Source organism: Zonotrichia albicollis, unplaced genomic scaffold (assembly GCF_047830755.1).
Source record: "Zonotrichia albicollis isolate bZonAlb1 unplaced genomic scaffold, bZonAlb1.hap1 Scaffold_240, whole genome shotgun sequence".
Lineage (NCBI taxonomy): Eukaryota > Metazoa > Chordata > Aves > Passeriformes > Passerellidae > Zonotrichia > Zonotrichia albicollis.
In genome coordinates this window covers 19,747-36,802 of record NW_027428417.1, presented here as the reverse complement: position 1 = coordinate 36,802, position 17,056 = coordinate 19,747, and the positions used below count along the sequence as shown (strand labels likewise).

At 64.3% G+C, this 17,056-nt stretch overlaps 1 protein-coding gene across 1 annotated transcript; it reads left to right on the top strand.

Moving 5' to 3' along the window:
• Positions 1–824: 824 nt before the first annotated feature.
• LOC141727730 (integrin alpha-7-like) lies at positions 825–16,925 on the top strand (the record flags this gene model as incomplete). The annotated part of the gene is made up of 16 exons (XM_074534017.1): positions 825–1,034; positions 2,423–2,490; positions 3,309–3,478; positions 4,757–4,963; positions 5,756–5,868; positions 7,110–7,299; positions 7,959–8,033; positions 8,118–8,197; positions 9,250–9,327; positions 9,431–9,533; positions 10,916–11,083; positions 12,524–12,613; positions 13,310–13,420; positions 13,517–13,615; positions 14,556–14,678; positions 15,547–16,925. Coding segments are annotated over 16 exons (2,071 nt in total), but the record flags the coding sequence as incomplete, so codon positions are not given.
• Between the last annotated feature and the right edge of the window lie 131 nt (positions 16,926–17,056).

Sequence of the window (17,056 nt, the reverse complement as noted above, 5' to 3'; positions counted from 1 at the left end):
AAAATCCCAACATTCCTGAGGATTCCAAACCTCCTGAGTGGCCCCCCCAGCCCCGGGACCCCCAAAATCCCCCAATTCCTGAGGACCCCCCGTCCCCGAGCATTCCCCCCATTCCTGGGACCCCCCCGGACCCCCAAAATCCCCAAATTCCTGAGGATCCCAAACCCCCGGAGTAGCCCCCCAGCCCTGGGACCCCCAAAATCCCAGAGGATCTCCTGTCTCTGAGCAGCCCCTCCAGACCTGGGACCCCCCCAAAATCCCCCAATTCCTGATGATCCCAAACCCCTGGAGCAGCCCCTGAGCTCTGGGACCCCTCAGACCCCCAATAATCCCCCAATTCCTGAGGATCCCAAACCCCCGGAGTAGCCCCCCAAACCTGCGACCCCCAAAATCCCAAAATTCCTGAGGATTCCGAACCTCCTGAGTGGCCCCCCAGCCCTGCGACCCCCAAATCCCCCAATTCCTGAGGACCCCCCGTCCCTGAGCATTCCCCCCATTGCTGGGACCCCCCCAGACCCCCAAAATCCCTCAATTCCCGACGATCCAAACCCCAATTGGAGCAGCCCCCAATTTCTGGGACCCCCAGAATCCCCCAATTCCTGGAGTGGTACCCCAGCTCTGGGACCCCCCCCCCCAGAATCCCTCAATTCCTTGAGGATCCCCTGTCCCAGGGTGGCCCCCAATTTCTGGGACCCCCCAAAAATCCCCAAATTCCTGAGAATCCCAAACCCTTGGAGGGGCTCCCCCATTCCTGGACATCCCCCAAATCCTTGAGCCCCCCGAAATCCCTGAGCCCCCCTGCCCCAGCAATTCCCCCTTCCCAGGGACCCCCAAATCCCCCGAACCCCCAAATCCCCGATCCCCCCGCCCCTGGGGGTACTCTCAGGGTTGGGGGGCTCCCCCGGGGACCCCCATTTCCCGCCGTTTTTCCCGGTTAGGGCGCGGCCGGTGGTTCACGTGTCCCGGGACGTGTCGGTGCTGCCGCCGCTCATCGACCTGGAGCAGAGCAACTGCCGCGACGGGCCCGGCGTGTGGTGCGTGGCACCGGGACCCCCCCGGTGTCCCCCCCGTGTCCCCCCAGTGTCCCCTCCATGTCCCCCGTGTCGCCTCCTGACCCCCCATTCCCCTGTTTTCCCCCCGTGTCTCCCCATGATCCCCCCATGTTCCCCTTTGTCCCTGCCGTGTCCCCCTTGTGTCCCCTTTCATGTCCCCCCCGTGTCCTCTCCACGTGTCCCCCCCCCCCCGTGTGTGTCCCCCCTTATGGCCCCCATGTCCCTGTGTCCCCATTTGTCCCCCCGTGTCCCTCCTTGTCCTCCCCGTGTCCCCTCCATGATCCCCCAAGTGTCCCCCCCCGCGTCCCCTATGACCCCCCCACACATCCCCCCTGTGTCCCCATCATGTCCCCCCCGTGTCCCCTCCCGTGTCCCCTCCATGTCCATCCCCAGTGTCCCCCCGTGTGCCCCCCATGTCCCCCCTGTCCCCCCATGCCCCCTCCTCGTGTCCCTGATGCCCCTCGTGTCTCCATCATGTCCCCCTCCAGTGTCCCCCCCCGTGTCCCTCCCCATTGTCCCCCCCCTCCCCCCCGTGTCCCCTCCATGTCCCCCCCCGTGTCCCTCCCCATTGTCCCCCCCGTGTCCCCTCCACGTCCATCCCCAGTGTCCCCCCGTGTGCCCCCCATGATCCCCCAAGTGTCCCCCCCGCGTCCCCTATGACCCCCCCACACATCCCCCCTGTGTCCCCATCATGTCCCCCCCATGTCCCCCCCATGTCCCCCTCCATGTCCATCCCCAGTGTCCCCCCGTGTGCCCCCCATGTCCCCCCATGCCCCCTCCTCGTGTCCCTGATGCCCCTCGCGTCTCCCGTGTCTCCATCATGTCCCCCTCCAGTGTCCCCCCCCGTGTCCCTCCCCATTGTCCCCCCCGTGTCCCCTCCATGTCCCCCCCGTGTCCCCTCCATGTCCATCCCCAGTGTCCCCCCGTGTGCCCCCCATGATCCCCCAAGTGTCCCCCTTGTGTCCCCTATGACCCCCCCACATCCCCCCTGTGCCCCCATCATGTCCCCCCCATGTCCCCCCCGTGTCCCCCTCCATGTCCATCCCCAGTGTCCCCCCATGTCCCCCCATGCCCCCTCCTCGTGTCCCTGATGCCCCTCGCATCTCCTGTGTCTCCATCATGTCCCCCTCCAGTGTCCCCCCCGTGTCCCTCCCCATTGTCCCCCCCGTGTCCCCTCCATGTCCATCCCCAGTGTCCCCCCGTGTGCCCCCCATGATCCCCCAAGTGTCCCCCCCGTGTCCCCTATGACCCCCCCACATATCCCCGCTATGTCCCCATCATGTCCCCCCCGTGTCCCCCCCCGTGTCCCGTCCCGGTGCCGCTGTGGGGGTGTCGGGACCCCCCCGGTGACCCCCGTGTGTCCCCCCCAGCCTGGAGCTCCGGGCGTGTTTCAGCTTCAGCGAGAGCCCGGCCGGGGACAGCGCCCCCGCCCCGCTGGGTGAGTGACCCCCGGCACCCCCAAACCGGGGGGACCCCCAGTTCCAGGGACACCCCGAGCCCTGGGGACCCCTCAACCCTGGGGACCCCCCAATCCCTGAGAGTCCCCCGATCCTGGCAGTTGTTCCCAGTCCCCAAAGACCCCCCCATTCTTTGGGGTTCCCCATTCTTCGAAGTCCCCCCAATTCCTGGGGATCCCCCAGGACCCCAATCCCTGCACACCCCCATCCTTTGGGACCCCCCCCCCATCTTTGGACCCCTCCCCATCCTTTTGGCCCCTCGCCATCCTTAAGGACGCCCCCAAATCTTTGAGCCTCCCCTCTTTGGGACCCCTCCCCATCCTTTGGGCCCCCAAAGCCTTTGAGCCCCCCCATTATGTGGGACCCCTCCCCATCTTTGGAGCCCCCAAATCCTTTGGGCTCCTCCCCATCTTTGGGACCCCAATCCTTGGGACCCTCCCCATTCTCTGGAACTCCCCCAAACTTTTGGGCCCCCCCCCCCATCCTTTGTCCCCCAAATCCTTCGGGCCCCTCTCCGTCTTTTGAGGCTCCCCCAAATCTCTGAGGCCTCCATCCTTGGGACCCCTCCCCATCCTTTGGACCCCTCCCCTTCCTTTGGGACCCCAAATCCTTTGGACTCCTCCCCATCTTTGGGACCCCAAATCCTTTGGACTCCTCCCCATCTTTGGGACCCCAACCCTTGGGACCCTCCCCATTCTCTGGAACTCCCGCAAACTCTTGGGCCCCTCCCCATCCTTTGGGACCCCTCCCCATCTTTGGAGCCCCCCAAATCTCTGCCCCCCCGATGTGCCCCGCCCAGAGCTGGTGCTGGCGCTGGAGGCGGACTCGGAGCGGCGCCTGCGGGGGCAGCAGCCCCGGGGCTCCTTCCTGGAGCGGGGCCCGGCCGAGCCCGAGCACCGGATCCGGGCCCGCCTGGAGCTGCCCCGGCCGCGGGAGCGGCGCTGCGTGCCGGCCACCTTCCGCCTGCACGTGCGTCAGCGTCATCCCCATCCTCATCCTCCTCATCCTCATCCTCATCCTCCTCATCCTCATCCCCCTCCTCATCCTCATCCTCATCCCCCTCCTCATCCTCATCCTCATCCTCATCCTCCTCTTCCGCCACCTTCCGCCTGCACGTGCGTGCTTCGGCCTCATCCCCTTCCTCATCCTCATCCTCATCCCTTCCTCATCCTCATCCTCATCCCCTTCCTCATCCTCATCCTCATCCTCCTCTTCCGCCACCTTCCGCCTGCACGTGCGTGCTTCGGCCTCATCCCCTTCCTCATCCTCCCCATCCTCATCCCTTCCTCATCCTCATCCTCATCCTCATCCTCATCCCCTTCCTCATCCTCATCCTCATCCTCATCCTCCTCTTCCGCCTGCACGTGCGTCAGCTTCATCCCCCTCCTCATCCTCATCCTCATCCTCATCCTCCTCTTCCGCCACCTTCCGCCTGCACGTGCGTGCTTCGGCCTCATCCCCTTCCTCATCCTCCCCATCCTCATCCCTTCCTCATCCTCATCCTCATCCTCATCCTCATCCCCTTCCTCATCCTCATCCTCATCCTCATCCTCCTCTTCCGCCTGCACGTGCGTCAGCTTCATCCCCCTCCTCATCCTCATCCTCATCCTCCTCATCCTCATCCTCATCTTCATCCTCATCCCCCTCCTCATCCTCCTCTTCCGCCACCTTCCGCCTGCACGTGCGTCAGCTTCATCCCCCTCCTCATCCTCATCCCCTTCATCATCCTCCTCTTCCGCCACCTTCTGCCTGCACGTGCGTGCTTCGGCCTCATCCCCTTCCTCATCCTCCTCATCCTCCCCTTCCTCATCCTCATCCTCATCCTCATCCTCATCCTCATCCTCATCCTCATCCTCATCCTCATCCTCATCCCCCCTTCCTCATCCTCATCCTCATCCTCATCCTCATCCTCATCCTCATCCTCATCCCCTTCCTCATCCTCCTCTTCCGCCACCTTCCGCCTGCACGTGCGTCATCTTCATCCTCCTCATCCTCCCCCTCCTCATCCTCATCCCCTTCCTCATCCTCACCCTCATCCTCCTCTTCCGCCTGCACGTGCGTGCTTCGGCCTCATCCCCTTCCTCCTTATCCTCATCCTCACCCTCATCTTCACCTTCCTCAGCCTCCTCTTCCTCACCATCAACCCTGTCCCCCATCCCTGTCCCCATCTCCTCCTCCTTCTCCCCATTGTCCCCCCAGGTGTCCCCAGAGCCCCCCTGACCTTCCTCCCCTCCTCCTCCTCCTCAGGACGACATCCGGGACAAGCTCCGCCCCATCGCTGTCACTCTGTCCTTCTCCATCGCGGGGACATCGCGGGGGACACGGGGGACACGGGGGACACCACGGGGGACACCACGGGGGACACCACGGGGGACACGGGGGACACGAGGGACAGCGCTGCCCCCGCTGGAGCCGGCGCTGAGCCCGCGGCAGCCCAGCACGCTGCGCACCGAGGTGACACTGCCACCCTGTGTCACACACCTGTGCCACTGTGTGTCACCCTGTGTCACTGTGTCACCTCCTGTGCCACTGTGTGTCACCCTGTGTCACTGTGTCACCTCCTGTGTCACCCTGTGTCACACACCTGTGTCACTGTGTGTCACCCTGTGTCACTGTGTCACCTCCTGTGTCACCCTGTGTCACACACCTGTGTCACTGTGTGTCACCCTGTGTCCCCCCTTGGACCTGGCGCTGAGCCCGCGGCAGCCCAGCACGCTGCGCACCAAGGTGACACTGCCACCCTGTGTCACCTGTGTCACCCTGTGTCACTGTGTGTCACCTTCTGTGTCACTGTGTCACCTCCTGTGTCATTGTGTCACCTGTGTCACTGTGTCACCCTGTGTCACCTGCCTCTGTCACCCACTGTGTCCCTCCGTGTCCCCCAGTTTGGGACACTCAGAGCGTGCCCCATGTCCCCCCACCAGAATTTGGGACAGCAGGAGTGTCACCTATGTCCCCTCCTCCATGTCCCCCTATCCCAGTTTGGGACACTGGGAGTGTCACCTGTGTCCCTCCTGTGTCCTCCTGTCTGTCCTTGTGTCCCCTCCTGTGACCCCAGTGTCCTCATGTCCTCCCATGTCCCCGCAGTGTCCCTGCAGTGTCCCCATGTCCCCGGTGTCCCTCTTATTGCTGCGTGTGTCCCCATCCCGCAGTGTCCCCATGTCCCCCCACGTCCCCATCCCTCCATGTCCCCGCAGTGTCCCCGCAGTGTCCCCATGTCCCCCCGTGTCCCCCCGTGTCCCCCAGGTGCATTTCCTGCGCCAGGGCTGCGGCGATGACCGGATCTGCCAGAGCCACCTGGAGCTGCGGCCGCGCTTCTGCGCCCGCCTTGGGGACAGCGACTTCCTGGCCCTGCCCCGGTGAGGGGACAGCAGGGGACAGCGCCACCGGGGGGGGGGGGGGGTGGCACTGCCAGCCTGGGGTCACTGCCCCTGAGAACGCAGGGGTGTCACCAAGGAGTCACAGAGACAAGGATGGCACTGCCACCTTCTCCCTGAGGGCCCTGGGGTGTCACCAAGGGAGGGACAGGGGCGAGGATGGCACTGCCACCTCTGTCATGTCACTGTAAGGAACTGGGGATGTCCCCAAGGGAGTGACAGGGGGGAGGATGGCACTGCCACCTTCACCCTGAGTGCCCAGGGGTGTCACCAAGGAGTCACAGAGACAAGGATGGCACTGCCACCTTCACCCTGAGAGCCCAGGGGTGTCACCAAGGAGTGACAGGGGCGAGGATGGCACTGCCACCTTGCTATGAGGGACCAGGGATGTCCCCAGGGTGGTCACAGGAGTGAGGATGGCACTGCCACCTCTGTCATGTCACTGTAAGGAACTGGGGATGTCCCCAAGGGAGTGACAGGGGTGAGGATGGCACTGCCACCTTCACCCCGAGTGCCCAGGGATGTCCCCAAGGCGGTCACATGTACAAGGATGGCACTGCCACTGCAGGGGCACTGCCCCTGACAGCCCTGGGGTGTCCCCAAGGGAGTGACAGGGGGGAGGATGGCACTGCCACCTCTGCCACATCACTGTGAGGGACCAGGGATGTCCCCAAGGTGGTCACAGGAGTGAGGATGGCACTGTCACCTCTCTCCGAGGGATGTCCCCAAGGTGTCACATGTGCCACTGCCCACAGGGACGAGGATGGCACTGCCACCTTCACCCTGAGTACCCAGGGATGTCCCCAAGGGTCACACATGGCACTGCCACGTCTCTGTGAGGGATGTCCCCAAGGCAGTCACATGTACAAGGATGGCACTGCCACCCTCCCGGGGATGTCCCCAAGGTGTCACATGTACAAGGCTGGCACTGCCATCCTCCCAGGGATGTCCCCAAGGTGTCACACGTGTCGCTGCCTGCAGGGACAAGGATGGCACTGCCATCTCCCTTTGAGGGATGTCCCCAAGGTGTCACACGTACAAGGCTGGCACTGCCACCCTCCCGGGGATGTCCCCAGGGTTCTCAGGGTGTCACTGCCTGCAGGGACAAGGATGGCACTGCCATCTCCCTTTGAGGGATGTCCCCAAGGTGTCACACATACAAGGCTGGCACTGCCATCCTCCCGGGGATGTCCCCAAGGTGTCACACGTGTCGCTGCCCGCAGGGACGAGGATGGCACTGCCATCCTGGCCATCGGTGACCAGAAGGACGTGGCCCTGGAGCTGCAGGTGACCAATGAGCCCTCGGACCCCGCGCAGCCACACAGGGACGGGGACGACGCCCACCAGGCCCTGCTGGTGGCATCGCTGCCCCCCGAGCTGCCCTACGCTGCCATCCGGGCCGAGGAGAGCGCGGTGAGATGGGGACAGGGGGGACATGGGGACAGCTGGGGACAGGGACAGGGACACAGGGGACCGGGACACAGGGACCGGGACACAGGGACTCAGGGGACAGCTGGGGACAGAGGGATGGGGACACTGGGGTGGGGATGGGGACAGGGACAGGGATGGAGACAGGGACAAGGACACAGGGGACATGGGGACAGGGACAGGGGGACAGAGACAGGGGACAAGGGGACAGGGGACAAGGGGACAGGAACCGGGACACAGGGACTCAGGGGACAGCTGGGGACAGGGACAGTGATGGGGACAGGGCAGGGACAGGGACAAGGACACAGGGGACGGGGACAGGGACACAGGGGACACTGGGGACATGGGGACACAGGGATGGGGACACAGGGATGGGGATAGGGACAGGGACAGGGATGGAGACAGGGACAGGGGCAGAGGGGACAGAGGGGACACAGGGGACAGGGACACAGAGGCAGGGGGCACAGAGGACACAGGGGAAATGGGGACAGGGACAGGGGGACAGGGTGGGGGATGGTCCTGGGGGTGTGGGATGGGGTCAGAGCGGGACTCAGGGTTGGGGTCACTCCTGTGGTCACTCTGTGGTCACTCTGGGGGTGACCCCGGGCTCACCCCTGTCCCCCCCCATTCCATTCCATTCCCAGGTTCTGTGCTTGGCCAACCCCAACGGCTCCAGGGTGGAGTGCGAGCTGGGGAACCCCCTCAAACGGGGGGCTCAGGTGGGCGCAGCCCCCTCCCCAACCCCCCCAGGACCCCCCCCCCACCCCTCAGCGCCCCCCCAGCGCTCACCTGCCCCTCCCCAGGTGCGCTTCTTCCTCATCCTCAGCACCTCGGGCATCTCCATCCACACCACCGAGCTGGAGGTGCTGCTGGAGCTCAACACGTGAGCGGGGCGGGGGTGGAGACCCCCGGGATTGGGGATGGAGACCCCCAAAGTGGGCATGGAGACCCCCGGGGTGGGCTGGGGACCCCCAAAGTGGGGATGGAGACCCCCGTGATTGGGGGATGGAGACCACCGGGGTTTGGGGTGGGACCCCCAGGGTGGGAATGAAGACCCCCAGGATTGGGGATGGAGACCCCCGGGGTGGGCTGGGGACCCCCAAAGCAGGGATGGAGACCCCCGAGATTGGGGATGGAGACCCCTGGGATGGCGTGGAGACCCCCAAAGTGAGGATGGAGATCCCCGGGATTGGGGATGGAGACCCCCGGGGTTCGGGGAATGGGACCCCTAGGATTGGGGGATGGAGACCCCCAGAGTGGGGATGGAGACCCCCAGAGAGACCCCCTGGAGTGGGGATGGGCCCCGCAGGGTTTGGGGGCCAGAACCCGGGGATGTTGAGGGTGAGAGCTCGGGGGAATTTGGGGTTTGGAGCCCCCAGGATTTGGGGTTGGAGCCCTGGGGGCTTTGGGGATGGAGACCCCCAGGATTTGGGGGCTGGGATCCCAAAGGATTTGGGGTCAGACCCCCAGGATTTGGGGTCAAAGCCCCAGGATTTGGGGGCTGGGATCCCAAAGGATTTGGGGTCAGAGACCGAGGATTTAGAGGCTGGGATCCCAAGGGATTTGGGGTCAAAGCCCTGGGATTTGGGGGCTGGAATCCCAAAGGATTTGGGGCCAGAGCCCCCAGGATTTGGGGGCTGGAATCCCAGGGGATTTGGGGTCCGACCCCCAGGATTTGGGGTCAAAGCCCCAGGATTTGGGGTCTGGGATCCCAGGGGTTTTGTGGTCTGGAATCCCAGGGGATTTGGGATCAGACCCCCAGACTTTAGGTCCCAGACCCCCACAGAATTTGGGTACCAAGCCCCGGCAATTTCAGTCACTGCCCCCCCAACATTTAGGGTCGGGGGGCTGCAATTTGGGGTTCACGCCCCCTGCACGCCCTTTGGGGGTTTTTCCTTTTGGGGTTTCACCCCCCCGACCCCAAATCCCCCCCAGGACCAGCGAGCAGCCGGGGCTGGAGCCGGTGGTCGCCCGCGCCCGCGTGGTCATCGAGCTGCCCCTGGCCGTCACCGGGTGAGCGGGGCCGGGTTTTGGGGTTTTGGGGTTTTGGGGTGCTCGGGGGGGGGGGCGGGTTTGGGGTCAGGACCCCCCCCCTGACATCAGGGTGTCCCCACAGCGTGGCCGTGCCCCCCCGGCTGTTCTTTGGGGGGCAGGTGCTGGGGGAGAGCGCGGTGAAGAGGGAGAGCCAGGTGGGCAGCGCTGTCCGCTTCGAGGTCACGGTGAGAGACTCAGGGCTGTTTTGGGGTTTGGGGCTGTTTTTGGGGGTTCAGGGCTGTTTGGGGGTTCAGGGCTGTTTTGGGGTTTGGGGCTGTTTTGGGGTTCAGGGCTGTTTTTGGGTTTCGGGGCTGTTTTGGGGTTCAGGGCTGTTTTTGGGGTTCGGGGCTGTTTTTGGGGTTCAGGGCTGTTTTTGGGGAGTTCAGGGCTGTTTTTGGGATCGGGGTTGTTTTTTGGGCCATGGCTCCATACAGGGGTTGTTTTGGGGGGTTCAGGGCTGTTTTTGGCGGTTCAGGACTATTTTTGGGGCTCAGCCCCATTTCCCCTCATGCCCCCCAGGTGTCACAGCGGGGGCTGGTGCTCCGGACCCCTGGCTGGGGTGCTGTTTTTGGGGGCTCAGGGCTGTTTTTGGGGGCTCAGGGCTGTTTTTGGGATCGGGGCTGGTTTTTGGGTCATGGCTCCATACAGGGGCTGTTTTTTGGGGTTCGGGGCTGTTTTTGGGAGTTCAGGGCTGTTTTGGGGCTCAGGGCTGTTTTTGGGGTTCAGGGCTGTTTGTGGGGCTCAGCCCCATTTCCCCCCATGCCCCCCAGGTGTCGCAGCGGGGGTTCAGGGCTGTTTTTGGGGCTCAGGGCTGTTTTTGGGGTTCAGGGCTGTTTGTGGGGCTCAGGGCTGTTTTTGGGGCTCAGGGCTGTTTTGCCCCCCAGGTGTCGCAGCGGGGCTGGGGTGCTGTTTTTGGGGCTCAGGGCTGTTTTTGGGAGTTCAGGGCTGTTTCTGGGGCTCAGGGCTGTTTTTGGGGCTCAGGGCTGTTTCTGGGGGTTCAGGGCTGTTTTTGGGGGTTCAGGGCTGTTTCTGGGGTTCGGGGCTGTTTGTGGGGGCTCAGGGCTGTTTATGGGGGCTCAGGGCTGTTTTTGGGGTTCAGGGCTGTTTTTTGGGGTTCAGGGCTGTTTTGGGGGTTCGGGGCTGTTTTTGGGGTTCGGGGCTGTTTATGGGGGTTCGGGGCTGTTTTTGGGGCTCAGGGCTGTTTCTGGGGTTCAGGGCTGTTTTTGGGGTTCAGGGCTGTTTTTGGGGCTCAGGGCTGTGTTCCCCCCCAGGTGTCGCAGCGGGGCCCAGCTCTCCGCACCCCTGGCTCGGGTGCTGTTTTTGGGGGTTCAGGGCTGTTTTTGGGGTTCAGGGCTGTTTTGGGGCTCAGCCCATTCCCATCCTTTCCCCCCAGGTGTCGCAGCGGGGCCCGGCTCTCCGCAGCCCTGGCTCGGGTGCTGTTTTGGGGGCTCAGGGCTGTTTTTGGGGGCTCAGGGCTGTTTCTGTGGTTCAGGGCTGTTTTTGGGGCTCAGGGCTGTTTTGGGGGGTTCAGGGCTGTTTTGGGGCTCAGGGCTGTGTTCCCCCCCAGGTGTCGCAGCGGGGCCCGGCTCTCCGCAGCCCCGGCGCCGCCGCCCTGACCGTGCAGTGGCCGCTGGAGCTGCCCAACGGGAAGTGGCTCCTGTACCCGCTGAGCCTGGAGCTGGGCACCCCCCCCGTGCCCTGCAGCCCCCCGGGCAACCCCCTGCGCCTCGCCCTGGTGAGACCGGGGGGCACCGGGGCACGAGTGACCAGGGGGCGGCCAAAGGTGTCCTGGGAGTGACCAGGGGTGACCAGGGGTGACCAGGGGGTGACCAGGGGGTGGCCAAAGGTGTCCTGGGAGTGTCCAGGGAGTGTCCAGGGGTGGCCAAAAGGTGACCAGGGGTGTCCAGAGGTGTCCTGGGGTGTCCAGGGAGTGACCAGGGGTGGCCAGAGATGTCCTGGGAGTGCCCAGGGGTGCCCAGAGGTGTGCAGGGGTGGCCAAAAGGTGACCAGGGGTGTCCATGGGGTGTCCAAATATGTCCAGAGGTGTCCTGGGAGTGTCCAGGGAGTGACCAGGGGGTGGCCAAAGGTGGCCTGGGTGTTTGGGGTGGTGTCCAGAGGTGTCCTGGGGGTGCCCAGGGGTGCCCAGGGGTGGCCAAAGGCATCCAGAGGTGTCCAGAGTATTTGGGGTGGTGTCCAGAGGTGAGCTGGGAGTGTTCAAGGATGGCCAGAGATGTCCTGGGGGTGCCCACGGGTGTTCAGGGGTGGCCAAAAGGTGACCAGGGGTGTCCAGAGGTGTCCTGGGGTGTCCAGGGAGTGACCAGGGGGTGGCCAAAGGTGGCCAAAGGTGTTTGGGGTGGTGTCCAGAGGTGTCCTGGGAGTGTCCAGGGAGTGACCAGGGGTGGCCAAAGGCATCCAGAGGTGTCCAGAGTATTTGGGGTGGTGTCCAGAGGTGTCCTGGGAGTGTTCAAGGATGGCCAGAGGTGGCCAGAGATGTCCTGGGGGTGCCCAGGGGTGGCCAAAAGGTGACCAGGGGTGGCCAGGGCTGGCCAGAGGTGGTCAGAGATGTCCTGGGGACATTCAGGGGTGTCCAGGGGTGTCCAAAGGGTGCCCAGGGGTGGCCAGGGGTGGTCAGAGATGTCCTGGGGGCATTCAGGGGTGTCCAGAGGTGTCCAGGGGTGTCCAGAGATGTCCAAAGGATGTCCAAGGGTGGCTCAAGGTGTCCAGAGGTGGCCAAAGGATGCCCAGGGATGTCCAGGGGTGTCCAAAGATGGCCAGGGGTGGTCAGAGGTGTCCTGGGGGCATCCAGGGGTGTTCAGGGGGTGGCCAAAGGCACCCAAAGGTGTCCAGAGAAGTCCTGAGGGTGTCCTGGGGGTGGCCAGGGGGTACCCAGGAGTGGCCAAAGGGTGTCCAGAGGTGCCCAGGGATGTCCTGGGATGGTCAAAGGTGGCCAAAGTTGTCCTGGGGTGTCTGGGAAGGGGGGACAGGGGTGCCCAGGGGTGTGCAGGGAGTGCCCAGGAATGGCCAAAGTTGGCCAGAGATGTCCTGGGGGTGTCCTGGGGGTGTCCTGGGGGTGTCCTGGGGGTGTCCTGGGGGTGTCCTGGGGGTGTCCTGGGGGTGTCCTGGGGTGCCCGGGGGTCTCTGCCCCCCTTTCCCATGCCCATCTTTGCCCCCCCAGGAGCCGCCAGGCCGGGGGGAGCCCCCTGAGGAGCCCCCAGCCCGCTCGTGGTGGGTGCCCGCGGGGAGGAAGAGGAGGAACGTGACCCTGGTGAGGGGGGGTGGGTTTGGGGGGCACCCCATGGGGTTTGGGGTCCTCCTCCTTTGGGGGGCTCCTGTTCCTGGGATCCCCCTGGTCCCAGTGCCCCATTTCGGGGTGTCCCCATTTCGGGGTGTCCCCATTCCCGAGGCCACTCCATTCCTGGTGTCCCCCCCACTCTGTCCTGCCCTGCTCTGGTGTCCCCCCCATTCCTGGTGTCCCCATTCCTTGGGTGTCCCCACACTGTCCCCCCCATCCCTGGGATGTCCCCCTGTCCCCACCCTGTCCCCTCATTGTCCCCTCACTGTCCCCTCTGTGCCAGGACTGTGCCCGGGGCACGGCTCGGTGCCACCCGTTGTGGTGCACCCCAATCCCTGGGATGTCCCCTCACTGTCCCCATCCTGTCCCCACCCTGTCCCCTCTCTGTGCCAGGACTGTGCCCGGGGCACAGCTCAGTGCCGCCCGTTCCGGTGCACCCCAATCCCCAGGGTGTCCCCGCATTGTCCCCTCACTGTCCCCTCGCTGTCCCCTCTCTGTCCCCTCGCTGTCCCCTCGCTGTCCCCTCACTGTCCCCTCTGTGCCAGGACTGTGCCCGGGGCACGGCTCGGTGCCGCCCGTTCCGGTGCACCCCAATCCCCGGGGTGTCCCTGCATTGTCCCCTCTCTCTCCCCTCACTGTCCCCTCACTGTCCCCTCCCTGTTACCCCAGGACTGTGCCCGGGGCACGGCTCGGTGCCGCCCGTTCCGGTGCCCGCTGCCGTCGCTGGAGCGCTCGGAGCTGCGGGCGCGGGGGCGCCTCTGGAACGGGACCTTCCTGGAGGTCAGGAGAGACCCCGGGGTGGGGAGGGGGCTCAGCCCGGCCGGGACCCCTCCCCAAATTCCCCAAATTCCCCAATTCCCCAATTCCCCATCGCAGGAGTTCCTGGACGTGGAGAACCTGGAGCTGATCGTGCGCGCCGAGGTCTCGGTGTCCTCCCCCCGCGGCAACGTCGTCATCAGGGACGCGGTGGCACAGGTGGGGACACCCCTGGGGACACCTGGGGACATCCCTTGGGACACCCGTGGGGACACACCTGGGACACCTGGGGACACACCTGGGACACCTGGGGACATCCTTGGGACACCTGGGGACACCTGGGGACACCTGGGGACATCCCTGGGACACCTGGGGACATCTGGGGACATCCCAGGGACACCCCTGGGGACACACCTAGGACACCTGGGGACACCTGGGGACATCCTTGGGACACCTGGGGACACACCTGGGACACCTGGGGACACCCCTGGGGACATCTGGGGACATCCCAGGGACACCCCTGGGGACACACCTGGGACACCTGGGGACACCTGGGGACATCTGGGGACATCCCTGGGGACACCTGGACACATCCCTGGGACCCTCGGACACTCCTGGGGACACCTGGGGACATCTGGGGACATCCCTTGGACACTCCTGGGGACACCTGGGGACATCTAGGGACATCCCTTGGACACTCCTGGGGACACCTCTGAGGACACTTGGGAACACCTGGGGACACCCATGGGGACACCTCTGGAAACACCCCTGAGGACACTCCTTGGGACAGCTGGGGACATCTGGGGACAGCTGGGGACACCCCCATGGGGACACCCAGGGACACCTGGAAAACACCCCTGAGGACACCTCTGGGGACACCCCTGGGGACACCTTCAGGGACATCCCTGGGACCCTCAGACACTCCTGGGGACACCTCTGGGGACACCTGGGGACATCCGTGGAGACACCCAAGACCCCCCTGGGGACACCCCCAGAACCTCCCCATGATCTCCTCAGAGACCCCCCCCCGGCCAATGTCCCCTGATGTCCCCATGGCCCCACTGACCCCCGTGTGACCCCCGTGTGACCCCCGTGTGACCCCCGTGTGACCCCTGTGACCCCCGTGTGACCCCTGTGTGACCCCTGTGTGACCCCGCAGATGTCGGTGTCCCTGCACCTGGACCCGGGCGTGGCCGTCACCGCTGTGCCCTGGTGGGTGCTGCCGCTGGCGGTGCTGCTGGGGCTGCTGCTGCTGGCGCTGCTCGTGCTGGGGCTCTGGAAGGTGAGGGACGCCCTGCTATCGCGATATGGCGCGATAGAACACGACGTATCGCGATACGGCACGATAGAGTGGAGCATATCGCGATACGGCACTATACAGCGCGACATATCGCAATATACCCCTTGCTGTCCCATGCCATATCGTATCCTCGTCCCCTCTCATACCATATCATGATATGCCTTGTTCTCTGGTGACATATCGCGATATATCACTCTGTCCAGTGCCATACCACAATATCTCACTCTGTCCGGTGCCATATCGCGATATCTCAGTCTGTTCGGTGCCATGACGCAATATCTTGTGCTCTCTGGTGCTATATTGTGATATACCCCACAGTGCCTGCTGCCATGTCGTGATATCTCACTGTGTCCCGTTCCATATTGCGATATATCCTGCTGTCCGGTGCCATATTGCGATATCTCACTCTGTCCGGTGCCATATTGTGATATACCTCAGTCTGCCCAGTGCCATATTGCAATATATCCCACTGTCCGGTGCCATGTCGCGATATGTCACTGTGCCCGGTGCCATATCATAATATATCACTCTGTCTGGTGCTATATCACGATATCTCACTCTGCCCGGTGCCATATTGTGATATATCTCAGTCTGCCCGGTGCCATATCGCGATATATCCCACTGTCCGGTGCCATGTCGCGATATGTCACTGTGCCCCGTGTCATATCGCGATATCTCACTCTGTCCGGTGCCATATTGTGATATATCTCAGTCTGCCCGGTGCCATGTCGCGATATATCCCACTGTGCCCGGTGCCATATCGCGATATATCCCACTGTCTGGTGCCATGTCGCGATATGTCGCTGTGCCCGGTGCCATGTCGCGATATCCCCGTGCCCTGTCTCCCCAGCTGGGTTTTTTCCGGCGGGCGGCGGCGGCCCCGCCCCCGGCCGTGCCGCGGTTCCGGGCCGTGCGCATCCCGCGGGAGCAGCGGCCCCAGGCCCGCGAGGGCCACACCGGAACCATCCTGCGGCCGCAGTGGGCGGCCGGACCCACGGACAGGGACGGCGACGGCGCCGCGCCCGGACCCGCCTGACGGACGCCAGGACAGATGGACACAGCACGGACACAGGGATGGACACGGGATGGACACGGGAGGGACCCACGGACAGGGACGGCGACGGCGCCGCGCCCGGACCCGCCTGATGGACAGGGCATGGACAGACGGACACAGCACGGACACAGGGATGGACACGGGATGGACACGGGAGGGACACACGGACAGGGACGGCGACGGCGCCGCGCCCGGACCCGCCTGACGGACATGGCATGGACAGACGGACATGGCACGGATGGACAGACGGACACCCGTGGACAGACGGACACGGCACGGATGGACAGATGGGCACGGCTGGAGAGATGGACATGGCTGGATAGAAGGACATGGCTGGACAGACGGACACGGCACAGACGGACAGATGGAGACACGTCACAGACAGACGGACATGGGACGGATGGACACAGCATGGATGGACAGATGGACGCAGCTGGACAGACAGACACAGCATGGATGGACAGATGGACGCAGCTGGACAGACAGACATGGCACAGATGGACAGATGGACACAGCACAGACACGGGGATGGACATGGCATGGACAGATAGAGACAGCTGGACAGACAGACACGGCACGGATGGACAGACGGACACGGCATGGACATGGGGATGGACACAGCTGGACAGATGGACATGGGAGGGACAGGGATGGGGACAGCACTGCGCCAGGACCCGCCCGACCAACACCGACAGACAGATGGACATGGCACAGACACATGGACACAGCACAGATGGACATGGACAGACAGATGGACATGGGGATGGACATGGCATGAGCACAGCGAGGACAAATGGACACAGGGATGGACAGGGGACATGGACAGATGGACACGGGGATGGACACAGCTGGACAGATGGACATGGGATGGACATGGGACAGGGATGGGCTGCAGACACCTGGACCCACATGAGGGACATCTGGGGTGGACACGGGGTGGACTCAGGACATGGGATAAGGGACACCAGACACGGGACAGAGGACAGGGGACACCGGACAGGGGCCAGTCCCTGGTGTGCCCTGGGAAGGCCCCATGGAGGCCCCGCCATGTCCTGGAGCTCCAGGACGGGCAGTGGCCGGACAGAGCCACGGCCTCAGGGGTCAGTTCGGCCCCGGAGGTCATTTTGTCCCCATGGGTCACTTTTTGTCCCCAATAAAATGCGCTGACCCCACACTGCCCCCGAGTGATCCTTCAGTGTCCAGGGTCTGCCGCCATGATGGGTGTGCCGACCGCCATGATGAGTGTGGGGGCCGCCATGTTGGGTGTGGCAGCCTCCATGATGGGACTGGCCGCTTCACCGTCAGT